The sequence below is a fragment of the Strigops habroptila genome, chromosome 8 (genome assembly GCF_004027225.2).
Source record: "Strigops habroptila isolate Jane chromosome 8, bStrHab1.2.pri, whole genome shotgun sequence".
Lineage (NCBI taxonomy): Eukaryota > Metazoa > Chordata > Aves > Psittaciformes > Psittacidae > Strigops > Strigops habroptila.
Genome location: NC_044284.2, coordinates 30,211,652 through 30,224,349, shown reverse-complemented (window position 1 = coordinate 30,224,349; position 12,698 = coordinate 30,211,652). Strand labels below are relative to the sequence as shown.

Genomic DNA, 12,698 nt, shown 5'->3' with positions numbered 1-12,698 from the left:
AATGTAAAAGAAGCCTTTAGCAAATAAATTGTTGGTGAGCCATGAGCACAGCGCTGTCTGCTGCTCTGCCCCAACATGTGTGGTCCCCCCATCCCTCCATTCACTGCTGCCCAAGCTCTGTCAGGCATTCGGATGCTGTTGGGACGAAGGGGAGAGGGGCTGCACTGGAAAATCGTGCAGAACTCCCCCTAGCAAGAGATTTAAGGATGCAGGAAAAGGTTCTTCTCTGATGCTTCCCTCCTATGTAGCTCCATCCTAAACCTGCCTGGGGAGTCGACACTGAGACGGGATTTCTTGAGGCTGCAGCTGGCGAACAAGGAGCGGTCAGAGGCGCTGCGCCGGCAGCAGCTGGAGCAGCAGCAGCGGGAGAATGAGGAGCACAAGCGGCAGTTGCTGGCCGAGCGGCAGAAGCGGATCGAGGAGCAGAAGGAGCAGAGGCGAAGGCTGGAGGAGGTAACTGGCCAGAGCCAAGCAATGGGCTGGCAAAGGATGTTTTCAGGTGGAACAGCGTGATTTCTGGTAGCATGTCCCACGTGACTGTTCTCAGCCTGGTTTAAGACGACCATGTCCTAACCTTGCTAGCCCATAACCCCAAATGTTTTGTTAGACTGGTCACACCCCCCTGCTCATCTCCTTTGCATACCCACCTCCAGCCACTCCTCACCAAAGGAAGTGTTGCCAACTCTTGCAAAGGTAATAGAGATGGTTTGCTATAAATAAACCCTTGAAATACCAAACTTCAAGGGATCCCTGGAACTACTGAGCAGAGTTAGCTCGTTATTGGGGTGACAGCTATATTCAGTTGAAGTGGGCAAAACTCTTACTGGTCCAGGCATCTGTCAAGTTCGTTATTATTATTTGTTGCTGTGGACTGTTACAGCTGAGAAGAAGCTGAAAAGTGCCCTTTCACCACATCCACGTGCCACTTGTGTCCCCTTTAATCCCTAATTTCAACTTCAGTCCTTCCAGTCCCTGCCAATTCCAATTTCGCTTGCAGGGGAGGGGCAGATGCCTACCCGACTTGTGCAATGATCCATATGTGCCCGGAAGGATAAGATTTCATTACCCTTGTCTTAACATACCAGCTACAAATGTGATCGGTCAGAAAATTATCCACCCCATTTAAAATCCAGCTGCAGGATTTGATCGGGTGACTTTGAGTGTCCCTGAGCTGCTCAGCCTGGCTGCGTACTCTGTAGAAAGCACTCGGTTTTGGTTTAGCTCCTGGTTCTTGGATTGTGGAAATCCACCAAAAGAAAAAAAAAAAAAGGAAGGGAGCTTTTCCCCTGCTTTGGGGATTTTGATGGGGTTTCACATAAAGACATCCATTGCCTCGCACTGAACTCATCCCAGGTGTCTGATTGAAGGGTTCATATGTTAATGGTAATTAAATTAGCTTTCCACAGAGGTCACCAGTGTGTCTGAAAAAAGGACTTGCAGCAAATGGACGATTAGAGCAGCCACTCCCTTTATTTGCACGAGTCAGAGTATCTGTTATGTTTAACCTGACTCTCTGTACTGGGTAATGCCCCCAGGCCAGGAGCACACACAGGAAGGAATTTCAGGCAGCTGATGGTGATGATGATGGTAATGGTGTGGCCCCTCTTCGAGGTGGTCCTCTGAGCCCCTCCAGGGTGAAAAACAGCACAGGAAGATCCCAGGAAAGACATTTTTTCAGTCTGGTAAACATGTAGGTCTGTCATATCAAAGCACAGAGCATCGCATGTTCAGTACATTGTAGGTCAGGCTTTGTTTGCATCCTGCACCCTTCCCAAAGGTGGTGAGCTGCTTTGAGAGAGGACAGGATCTGCACAGAGACATACCCAAGATCCTCTGCTCCAATAGATGTTTTATCTGAGGACTGTGGTAAGGAAGCATGTCTCTGCCTTTGTCCCAGTCTGCTTGCTGCAAGCGGTACAGTATCAGAACAACAGCAGAATAAAAGCAGACACCAGATTAGCTGCAATTCTGTAACGAATACAATGCTTGCTGCTGAATTAATATGTTCTCTTCACATGAAGAAAATTGTTCTCTCTCTTTGCTGCTTCTCAGGCAGGTTTTGAATGGAGGACTAATCTCTTTGCTAAGCTGCTGAGCTGTGCCCTGAGCTACAGAGGCACCGCTTTGCGGGACCAGGCTGTGCGCAGTTCCCCTGGGCTCTGCCCCTTTTCCCTCTTCTTTCCCCCATGTCATTAAAAGCTAATGCCACTATAGCCAGGATTTAAAATCAATGTCTCTATTTCTAGCGGCTCTAACAGCCCCTCATGGCTCTTCATCCATTGCCTTCTTCCCAGCTGCCTTACCATTTTCAGTCCTAAGTTAAAAAGGAGATACCTCTGCAGTAAAGCTGGCAAAGAGGCGTTTTCATACTCCTGCCTTTCTTGGAGAAGTGGGAAAAGACAGCGGGACTGTAACTGAGGGGCATTCTCTGCCTGCCCCAGCGTGGGCCACCAGTGTGATCATCCCTGTGGGCTCAGCCAGGCTTAGGACAGAGGGGGCAGCCGTGTACTGGTGGCTGCAATGGCCCCAGCATCTTCTGAGGTACCCATATTCTTGCGTCCATTTAGCTGGGTGTAGCTTCACCTGCATCTCCAGCTATGGAGTAAAATGAGCTCTCCTCTCTATTAGACACCATTTACATGGCGAGCAAGAAACTGCCAAGTTGCTATGGTGAGGATTAAAACAGGAGACCTTGAAGAGGTACAGACCTTCTATTGCAAACGTGGTGGGTTGTGGCAGAGGTTAGGATGGATGTTTCCCAGCGCAGCCAGCTGTGGCTTTGCCAGCTGCAGGGTGTCATGTATCTGCCGTGGGCTGCTGTAGGAAAACCAGAAAACTAGGAGAGGCGGAGATTAGCAAACAGAGTTTCATCGCTGCTGCAGGGAGTAGGCTGGAGGAGCTGCACAAGCAGCTTTGAGCATCAGGACACTGAGTCCTAGTGTCCGCCCTGGGGAGGGATGCTGCCTCTGCCTGGGGACACAGGAAGGGGGTTGTACCCCCAGGCTGCCCCGCTATTTCTAACACAGCCAGCCAGTGGTGGGTATAGTTTGGTCTTTGCTCTTCCTAGATATTTGGTGCAGGGAGCATGTGAAAGCCAGACAGGGGTACTGAACAGCGACCTTCACAGATGTGCCAAGTTTGATGTCACTGCCTGGAGGCACCCAGCACAGCTCATCTATGTCACTGCAGTTTTGCTCCAGAGAGCAGCACTGCTCAAGCTCTCGTACCCATCACAATAGCACCCAAAGGCTTCAGCAGCAGCCAGACTGTTGCCTTTTGGCCTCTGCTTTTTCTTGTGCTAGCTTTTCACTGACTTCAGTTGTTGACTCTTGGCTCTGGATTTATTTTGGCTAATAGAACAAGGTTCCTTCCATGGTACTTTATGGTCTGACTAAGATGGGGTGTGCCTCCAGTAGGCAGCACTGTACCAGCAGATTTCTGGGAGAAGAGATGAGTTGAAGACTCAAATTAGTCTATTTTCAAAATAAAGTTGACCTTTAAAACCCAATAGAGCATCCAGGATAAATAAACACTTGGAGCTGGTGGCTTTTGGGGCTTCTAAGTCAGCCTGTTCAATACTGCCAGGCATATTACTGTGCTTATAGAAAGAGCTCTGACTCGTTATAATAAGATGCTGTGAAGGTGGCCAGGCTGAGTGAGTGCACTGGCTGGACCTGAGAGCAGCACCAAAAGGATTGACTTAGGCAGATGGCAAGCTCAAAAATGCCTGGAGTTAGTTTGTACTGGAGATGCACAGTAAAAGAGCTGGAGAAAGGCCTGTTAGTGGAGCAATTGGTCCATTCCTGTCAGTGCAGACCTTCAGTAGATGTTTTTCTGTTGTTTTCCAATCTTGTCTTTAAATACTGCCAAGGATAGAGCTCCTGCCATGTCTTTTCTTCACCTAGTAGAGCTCAAAATGAATGAATCCTAATTTTTCTGTCATCTTAATATTTCTGAAACTCTCACAAAGTATCTCTCATTTTAGGGCCTTTCTAGGCATATCCAGCATCTGGTAATGTTGCTCCAGCAATACCATCAAACATAGATGTAAAACAGTCAAGTGAGGAAGTCTTCTGGTGGTCTGTTGCTGCACTTCATGCTGTCCGCAAGAGCTGCTGCCATCCTTAGCGTGCCTCCTTGCATCTGTCGGACACTTGCAGTTGACCAGTTTCCTTCTTTAAGGCTGAATCTTCTTCCAGGCAGTCAGAGAGATGTAGATTTGCAGCTGTCTTTAATTGCGGCGGAAGTGAAAATCCCCAAGCTAGCTTTGAAACCGGGACCTTCATGGACTAGAGCTGCAGCTTTTTTTCCCCTCCTGCAGAAAGTTGGTCTCGTGAATTCAAAATGTGTGCCAGAACTAACTGCCAAAGCCTTCCAAATTAGAGAATTAAATATCACTAAATCAAATAGCACTAAGGAAAATAATTTTGTAATGCAGAAGGGTGAATAGGCTTGAATATATTTTAATTTTTCCCCATATATGCATATATTAGACATACATATATAGTCCGTATATACATATATACGTATATAGTCCCCTAATAAGCCCTCCAGTTGTTGCTGGCACAGAAAATAAGCCTTGCTGCACCAGTTTAACCACCAGAACTCCACCTGAGCTATAGGAATAACACATCTCCTGGTCAGAAGCGTTAGGGATCCTGCGAGACAACCTTGGCAGACCCCTTGGCAGCAGTGAGCAGATGTAGTCAGGGAAGGCTTTATATAACCTCATTTTTCTGCCATGTTGTGGATTTTTTTCCTTTCTAGGTGTAAAATGAAGGTCAGATCTTTACAGGGAGGGTACAAGGCAAATCTAAGCATCTTGCTGTTAGCATGTGAGGTTTTATTCAGTCCACTTATAGAGTCAGATGTTCAGGGGATAAAAAATTGCTGCAGCTCCTTTATATGTTAACCAACAGCAGACTGTTTACTGGAAGCTCTTATAAAGCAATATAAAAAAATAAAATCAAATAAAATCCAGCAAATTACAGATAAACTTACATTAGCTGAAGTGGTGGTTATTATTTTCTTCTGCATACGCAGTTGTCATATAGGTTGTAGGAACATTTTCATGAAGATGACAGCCTCCTCAGTAATATAGTACATGGGAGCACTGTAGCGGTCCTGCACCCATTTCCAAGGACTGCATTACAGCAGCTCCTGTAGTACAGGTGAGTGCTAAGCTTACATCTCTCTAGTTTTTCTTTGGTTAGAAAGCATGTAGAACTCATAGTTTCTGAAGCGTGAGCCTTTTACTGCATGGAGCATCCCTTCATGATGATCCTAGCTAAAATTAGCTCCTGTGATTTGTTCGTAGCATATCAGATCCCCATTTGCTATGGTGGGAAGTTCTGACCCAGTTTATCTACCAGTGGGAAACACATCTCCGTGCTCCAGTGCTTGGTGTGTCAGGAAAGATGATGTTCCAGCCACAGTCACTCTTTCCCTGGTGGCTCAGATAAATGAGCCTGTCACAGCAATGCAGCTACCTAGAATATTTGTTTTCATTTGTCACTTGGAATTCCCCTTCCAGTTCTTTACTGGCTCATGCTCATGGTTGGGAGCAGCAGCCAAGGTTTCCATGAGCCTCCTCTTGTAAGAGTCAGTGCCTCTCTGAGTTCACCGGGTTCAGGGGGTGGCTGCAGCTCTCTGGTCACTCGTAGTCTTGAATGTGTCTGATCTAGCAAAGTGAGCTTGCTCCTTTGAAGTCCTTGTTTCATGCCAGGCCTCCAAGGGCCTTCTCACCAGAGGTTTTGCCTTCATGTGTCTTCTTTCCCTCATCAATATTTAAAACCTGTCATTTCTAGTGCAGTGCAAATAAGATCCCATTCTGGCTTAGAAGCAGCTACATATGGCTTTACCTGCAGAGTTATATAAATGCAGTCCTAATTAACTGGCACTCTTGCCTTGCATGAATAATAAATCTGGGTAGTGTAAATACACACAGTAGTTTCAGGCTTGGAGAAACGTGGGATGTGTGCACTCGCAGTGGGAGAGGGAGAGCAAAAAAACAGGCAGAAAAAGAGGCAAATAAAGAGAGATCTTTGAATCTTCCCCTCCCCCCCCCCCCCCCTTCTTGTTTTTTGTTTCTATGTGCACTTTCACGTGCAGTTTCCAGCTGCATCTCACTGAGCTCAATCCCTGCTTTAAACAGGGTCCCCATCATCTCGGCACTGCTCAGCACTGGCGTGAGCAGAGGTAGAGGGGATATGGGGGCACTGCTGGAGGCTTTGCCCACTGCAGTGCCAGGTCCTCTTCAGATGTTTGCCAGCTGCTGAAGTGGGTCCCTATGGGGGAGGCAGCTGTACCGCTGCCGATTCAGCCCCCGCTCTGCTGAGGTGGCGGTGCAGTGCTCAGCTGAAGGTGCTCATGATGCAACTGTGACAAACGACTTGCTTATAGTGTGACCTGACAAAAACACAGTTGAGCTGCAAGGAAGTGCTGTACTCCTGGCCTCAATAAATGTATATACTGCATCCCACTCACAGCCTCAACCTGAAGAGCCCAGCTGTGACAGGGCACAGAGGTCCTTCAAATATCCAGAAGAGCATCAGGCCTGGCTTTGGAATAAACCTGTGCCTGGGAGGCTCATATCCCAGCACCTGGGATTAAATAGGCCTTTAGGTATGGAGGAGAGGAGGCTGGTGGTTAGATGCTGCCATGCAAGAGAGAGGCCAGAAGTGAGGCAAGCTCACCAGGGCCACTGGGCACATGCTGTGCTGGAAGGATGGTATTACACTGTTCCCTCTCTGGAAAAAATGCTTTTGTCTCCTTCGTGCAGAGGTTTGGCTTTGTTCACCTGCAGGATTGGAAGTAAAGACCAATCAGGTGATTTTTATTTAAGAAATATTTTTATTTAAGAAATAGCTGTGACATTCAGGGCCTTGTCTCCTGCCAGCCAAGCCCAGCCTACACAGGCATTATGTGCTTTATTCAGCAGCATGCTATTTTAACTAAAAAACCCCCAACATTAAAACCCACCCCAAAACCAGTGTAATACACGCTGTGATTGGAAGCTCAGGGAAACATGTATTCAACCTGTTAGTCAAAAGCCCTGTGCCCCTGAGTGCATGGAGCAGTGACTATCACCAGGGAGGTCAAGGGAGTGCTGGCAAAGCCAAGAAATCCCAATTACTTTTGCCGAGTTACCATGTCCTGGTGGCATCTCCTCTACAATTTGTAGTGTAGAGTTCAAAAACATACGAACAGCCCTACATTCACGTTGTGCTCAGCAAGGACAGGCGTACGCGTGGAGTAACACATGCATACCCAGCTTACGTGGGCAGTGCGAGTGACTGCGCCTGGCGTAGGACACGCCGGAGTCTGGAGCTGGCAGGTTATTTCAGGTTTGATGCGATTTTCCTTCCCTGAGGCGAGTGGAACAGCAATGATAAATATGGCTATAGGTGGCAGTGAAGCTGTGCTGCAGCTTGAGCGTTAAGCTAGAGGAAATCATCAGTGTCCTTGGGCAGGGTGGCTGTGGATGTTACCTGAGGATGAGACAGCAGCAAGACAGGCAATGGCTCTTCCCTATATGAAATGTGGGGGTGTCTTTAAATGTTTGTTAAAGTACCTATACGTCTATCTATAGATGTATCTATTTTTATAGGTATCAGTCTATAAAGATATCTATTGATAGCTATCTCTAGAGAGACAGATACAGAATAGAATGTAGAGTATAGAATAGGTATAGAATAGAATTATAGTCTCTGTAATAGATATAGTATATATATAGTATATATAATACAGATAAAGTAGATCTGTTGGACACCTATTATGTAGAGATTGATCTATTGTATTAGATAGCTATAATAGACATAGATCTATATAACAGCTATAATAGCTATATAGTATCTATAGATATATATCTATAACAGGGATAGGTATCTATATAGATATCTATCTATAGAGAGATACAGATTTCAGATCTGCCTGAATATACAGTGCAGATTACTGCAGAGCAGCAGTTTAAAGATACATCTTTGTCTCTGGATAGCACAGCCAGCTCCTTGGGCAGAGCTGCCGTAGTCAGCTGCCATCTCCAGCCCTCCACGTGATTTAGCGAATGCATGGCGTTGCCAAGCCCTCCAGTGCCTGCCTTCCCACTGCAGTCTGCTCAGTCGCTATGTCGGCAACGGGGGGAAAAAAAGGAGTCAAAAAAAAAAGGGAGGAAAAAGGACCAGGTTTATGCTTCAGCGGGTTGTCTCCCCGTTAGCGCTGCAGTGTGTTGCTGCACCCAGCACATGATGGAGTTATGGCAGGCTGCAGATCCCCAGTAGCCAATACTGGCATTTGAGTGCCCTCTGCTGATGTGCCGGCTGCGGTGTGGAGCAGCCTGCAGCCCCTCTGCTTCATGGCAGGGTATTGCAGCGGTTTGCTGCGAGCCCCTGCTCCCCAGAACCAGAGCGCAGGGTGGTTTGGGGAGCTGGAGGAGTTACACTGGGTTAAAAGCAGAGGGGGTGGGGGCTGTAGGTGTCACCTGTGTGCCCAGGGTGCTCTGGATGGCTCACAGCAGGCTGTAGGTCATCATCCCCCCCAAAAAATGCTCTGGATTGCTGTCAGCAAAGATGCTACAGCACAGAGCAAGCAGGGATGTGACCCAGGAGGCAGGAGTGGCAAGGGAAGCCCCTCTGCTCCTAGTAATTTTCTGTTGCAGAAAGGAAAAACCCTTGGATCTTGGGTCTTCTGTCTTAGCTTCTGGTCTTGGCGAACACTGAGGGATGTGTTCCCCTCTTGGCAGGCAGTAGCTCCCCCAGCACCCTCCCTCATGGGTCTGGGGCTGAAATACGAGTTTCCCATAAGCGATGGGTTTGTCCACCTCCTTGGTGTCTGAGAGCTGATGAGCCCACTAGTCAGGCATGCGGGCAAGTGGGGACCACACACTGCCCGCATAGCTTCATCTCCAGGTGGAAGAAGATATGGGGTTGTATGCATGGTCTGGTGCTGCCCGGGAGGATGTTGTGGATTCTCCATAGCTGGTGCCAGGCGCCAGAGTGCATGAGGATGGGGTAGGATCCGCAAGTGCCTCTACTGCCCCAAACAGACCTGCCTGCTAGCAAGGCACCTCATCGGGTGAGCAGGAGTGTTGTGGATCGCTGGACAAGGTGGCTCCCTGAAAACTCTGTGAAACTCCCTGGAAGCGGAGCGGGGGTGCTGACCTCTGCCTTCTGCCCCCACAGCAGCAGAGGCGGGAGAAGGAGCTGCGGAAGCAGCAGGAGCGGGAGCAGCGGCGGCACTATGAGGAGCAGATGCGGCGGGAGGAGGAGCGGCGGCGTGCGGAGCACGAGCAGGTAACGCAGTGGGGGCGAGGCGATAGTCTTCAGCACGGATCTCTTCCTCTAATCAGGGTTTTTCTTGTAAACACTTATAATTTTTGCTACTTGAGAGCAAATTGCTTAATTGTTGACACTGTGTGTGTTGCTTTTCACTGCTGTCACATATTTCTGTGCAGGTCCACTTGCAGGCCTGCAGGTGTGGAGACACTTGATGCAAGTTCTTCCCACTCGCTTGTTTGCGGGGTGGAGTTTTATGGTGTTCCCAGTTAATGCTTGCCATTTCCCAGTGGTTTTCACTGTTTACCCTCAGAGGTCCCTTGTAGGGTGATGGACACCCTGGACTCTTTGGGCAGGGACAGAGAGTGCTGGCTCTCAGGCGGGGTGGATGCAGGTGCCCACCTCATTTTCCTTCCTCTTGGGAAATACTGTCTCTTTTACCTTCTCTCTCTTTTTCCTTTGATCCTTGCTACACATGCCTCCAGGAGTACATCAGGCGACAGTTAGAGGAGGAGCAGAGACAGTTAGAGATCCTGCAGCAGCAGTTGTTGCAGGAGCAAGCACTACTTCTGGTAAATAGGAGGCCGCGGCCACGCTTGCTGCTTTCTGCCCATGTCATATCTGCATGAGCCTATGTGCACCCAAGCCACCCAAGTGCCCCCTGCCATGCCGAGACGTGGGGGATGCCACTGTCACCGCCAGACCCGGAGCCTCCTGTCCCACTCCGTGGCTGCGAGCATGCCTCAGTAACCCCACCACTGCTTCGGCTGGGTCCCCTTGCAGTGTACAGCGCTCTTGTTGCATCCTTCCTTGGCATCAGCGTGCTTGTGCCTTCATGAGAGGAGCAGCCCTGTTAGTTGCTATGTAGTTTTGAAGGCTGTTTGCAGCATGTTAGAGCGTGGTTGAGCTGTCGCATGCCTGCACCCAGCGAACTCACCCTGCCATGTGGGTTTTCATATTCCAAGTGGAGGCTTTTGTTTTAATTTCCTTGCAGGAACGCTGTATATTCCCTCTTGTGCCGTTTGTGTTCTAGATGTCCTCTTTTTTTATTTAATTTGGTTTTGAGTTATCCTTTTGATGCTGGTAGCTGTTATTCTCACTGCATTTTCTTTTAATCTGCAGAGATTATTCTTTTTGATCTTGCTATTAATTTTATTGAGGGAAAACAAAAACCCCTCAGACAAGCCCTTGCCTTTTAAAAAGGCTCTTTCAAAATGATTTACTCCTTAAACCTCATAGAACCATAGGGATTCAGAAAGATGACACAGTTAGCTGTGCTGTGCAGCCCTTCCCACGAAGAATAAATTGGCCCTACAGAGGAGTTGACTTCACTTGGGCTTTGTCTGACCTGGTGATGTTTGGCACCTTATCGGGTTGATCCTTTATTCTTCCCATCCAGAAAAATCAGGGCAAAGTCAATGGCAACTCCTAAGCAGATGTCAGCCTTCAGGGGTCTCACAGGGCTTCCCTGCTGAGGCAGTGCTAGCACCCCCAGCTCCCAGCAGACAGGGCAGTTCACTGGCTGCAGACTGTCGATTTGGGGGTCACAACTCTGAATTTGTTGGCTGTGTCCTCCCAGCTGCCTCTCCTCGGGGATGCTCTACAGCTCAGTCTCCAAAGTCTTTCAGATCAGTGAGCTTTGCCAGAAAACAGCCTTTCAGATACTCAGGCCCTATTTTCCACCCCAGACAGATAAAGCTGTAGTTTGCAGCCCTGTGTTTACAGGCTGGCCAGGCATCCATTTCACTGTGTTTTCTTCTGAGTAGGAGTATAAGCGCAAGCAGCTGGAGGAGCAGCGGCAAGCGGAGAGGCTGCAGAGGCAGCTCCAGCAGGAGCGGGACTACCTGGTCTCTCTGCAGCAGCAGCAGCAGCAGCAGCGGCAGGACCAGAGGCCAGCAGAGAAGAAACCTCTCTACCATTATAAAGAAGGGATAAATGCCAGCGAGAAGCCAGCGTGGGCCAAGGAGGTAGGCAAGAGCGAGGAGCAAGATGGTGCTTGCCTGCATCCACAGGGCTGGGCACACAGTTTGGTCCGAAATACATACAGCAGATTGCACTTTGCTGGGCCAGCCTCCAGCAGATGCCATTAGCTGTGCTGGAAGCACTCCCAGTTCAATGCAGTGTGTGTGCATCTATGTGTACCTTTGTACAAGCAAAGAGAGTGAAGGAAGGAGGCTTTTCCATGAGGGCGTGCAAGGAGGAGGCTGGATCCCCCGTGGAGGGGTTCAGCCGTAGCTGGGGATATGTGGACATGCCAGGAGCTCCTGGTGCTCCTACCTGGCATGTCCACAAGCCTACTGGGGCTCAGGGGTGAATGCAGAGGGTGGTTGTAGCAAGGTTCCTTGCTGAGCACTAATTCAATTCCCCATAGGCAAACAGGGGTAAGACAGCTTTTTCTCCCGTGCTCAGGGCTGTATCTTTTGGGGTTGCTCTGCTTGCGTGATTTTCAGGAAGGCAAGCCACATCGACAGTTTTCTTTTTCTCTCCAGCAAAAAGAGGTAATTGTTGTAACAATTGCGAGATCTTGAATATTAATTATTGCCTGGCTGAATAGTCTTGAAAAGATGAAGACAAGCATTGTCTGCAGTGCAGTTTCAGGATCATGTGCGAACTCTGTCTCCTTAGTCTCTTTGTGGTGGCTCCAGAAAGGCTGGTGCCCACTCTTGCTATTAATTTTTCCAAAGTTCTTTGTGTTTAGTTGGTTTAATTTTGCAGCCCTGGGCCGAAAGATCTTTTAATAACTTGCCTATTCTTCCTACTAAGCAGGATCACAGCTCTGCTGCCGAACGCCTGGCACTCCTTAGTCCTGGCAGAGTTGTGACATGCAGGCAGCGCATAGATGTCTCCTGGTCTTTCCTCTTGGCAGCCCTTGGCTGCATCCACAATACCTACAAGCATCAAATGCTCAAGAAATTAAATCAGCTGTCCATTGCTAAGCAAAGGTCAATAATACGAACAGTTCTTAACCTTTCTAAACCATCACAGAGAGAGATGTGGGTGTCAAAAACTCTTTTCACTTCTTTATACTCCCTTGGGTTTCTCCTTCGTTCCCTTCCAATTTAGTCTTCAGAGTCTTTTGGTGGTGATGCACCAGACGGCGTATTTTCATGGAGTTGCAGCATCGTTCTCCAGCCCTTCCAGTGGAAGAGGAGGTTTTGTAAGTGGGTCTGCAGTTGAGATGTTCCAGATGTGCTGAGCCACCTCTAACAGGAGAGGTTTCCACCTGGATGGTGCCTCTGTGGCTTTGTACAGAACTGGGTCTCTCTTTAACATCTGCAGAAGTGCTGAGAGCTGGTAGCAGGCAGGGAAAGGGGGATAAATTGTCTTTCATTGCCTGGTTTAAATAAATCCTCTAGAACGTTGCTAAAGTACCTCTGGCACTGTCTTCAAAGCCATAACAGAGATATATAAAAAGGAACCTTAATC

At 48.5% G+C, this 12,698-nt stretch overlaps 1 protein-coding gene across 7 annotated transcripts in view; it reads left to right on the top strand.

Annotated features, from left to right (window-relative positions):
- The window catches only part of TNIK (TRAF2 and NCK interacting kinase), a 161,807-nt gene that overhangs the window by 114,074 nt on the left and 35,035 nt on the right, over window positions 1-12,698 (top strand). For 4 of the 7 annotated variants that reach the window (XM_030495360.1, XM_030495367.1, XM_030495362.1 and 1 more), the window contains exons 12-15: window positions 249-453; window positions 9,180-9,290; window positions 9,758-9,844; window positions 11,039-11,239. In XM_030495360.1, coding sequence (XP_030351220.1) covers window positions 249-453; window positions 9,180-9,290; window positions 9,758-9,844; window positions 11,039-11,239 — 604 coding nt within the window. The remainder of the gene's footprint in view (window positions 1-248; window positions 454-9,179; window positions 9,291-9,757; window positions 9,845-11,038; window positions 11,240-12,698) is intronic. The other 3 variants (XM_030495366.1, XM_030495365.1, XM_030495363.1) reach the window with 1 other exon arrangement.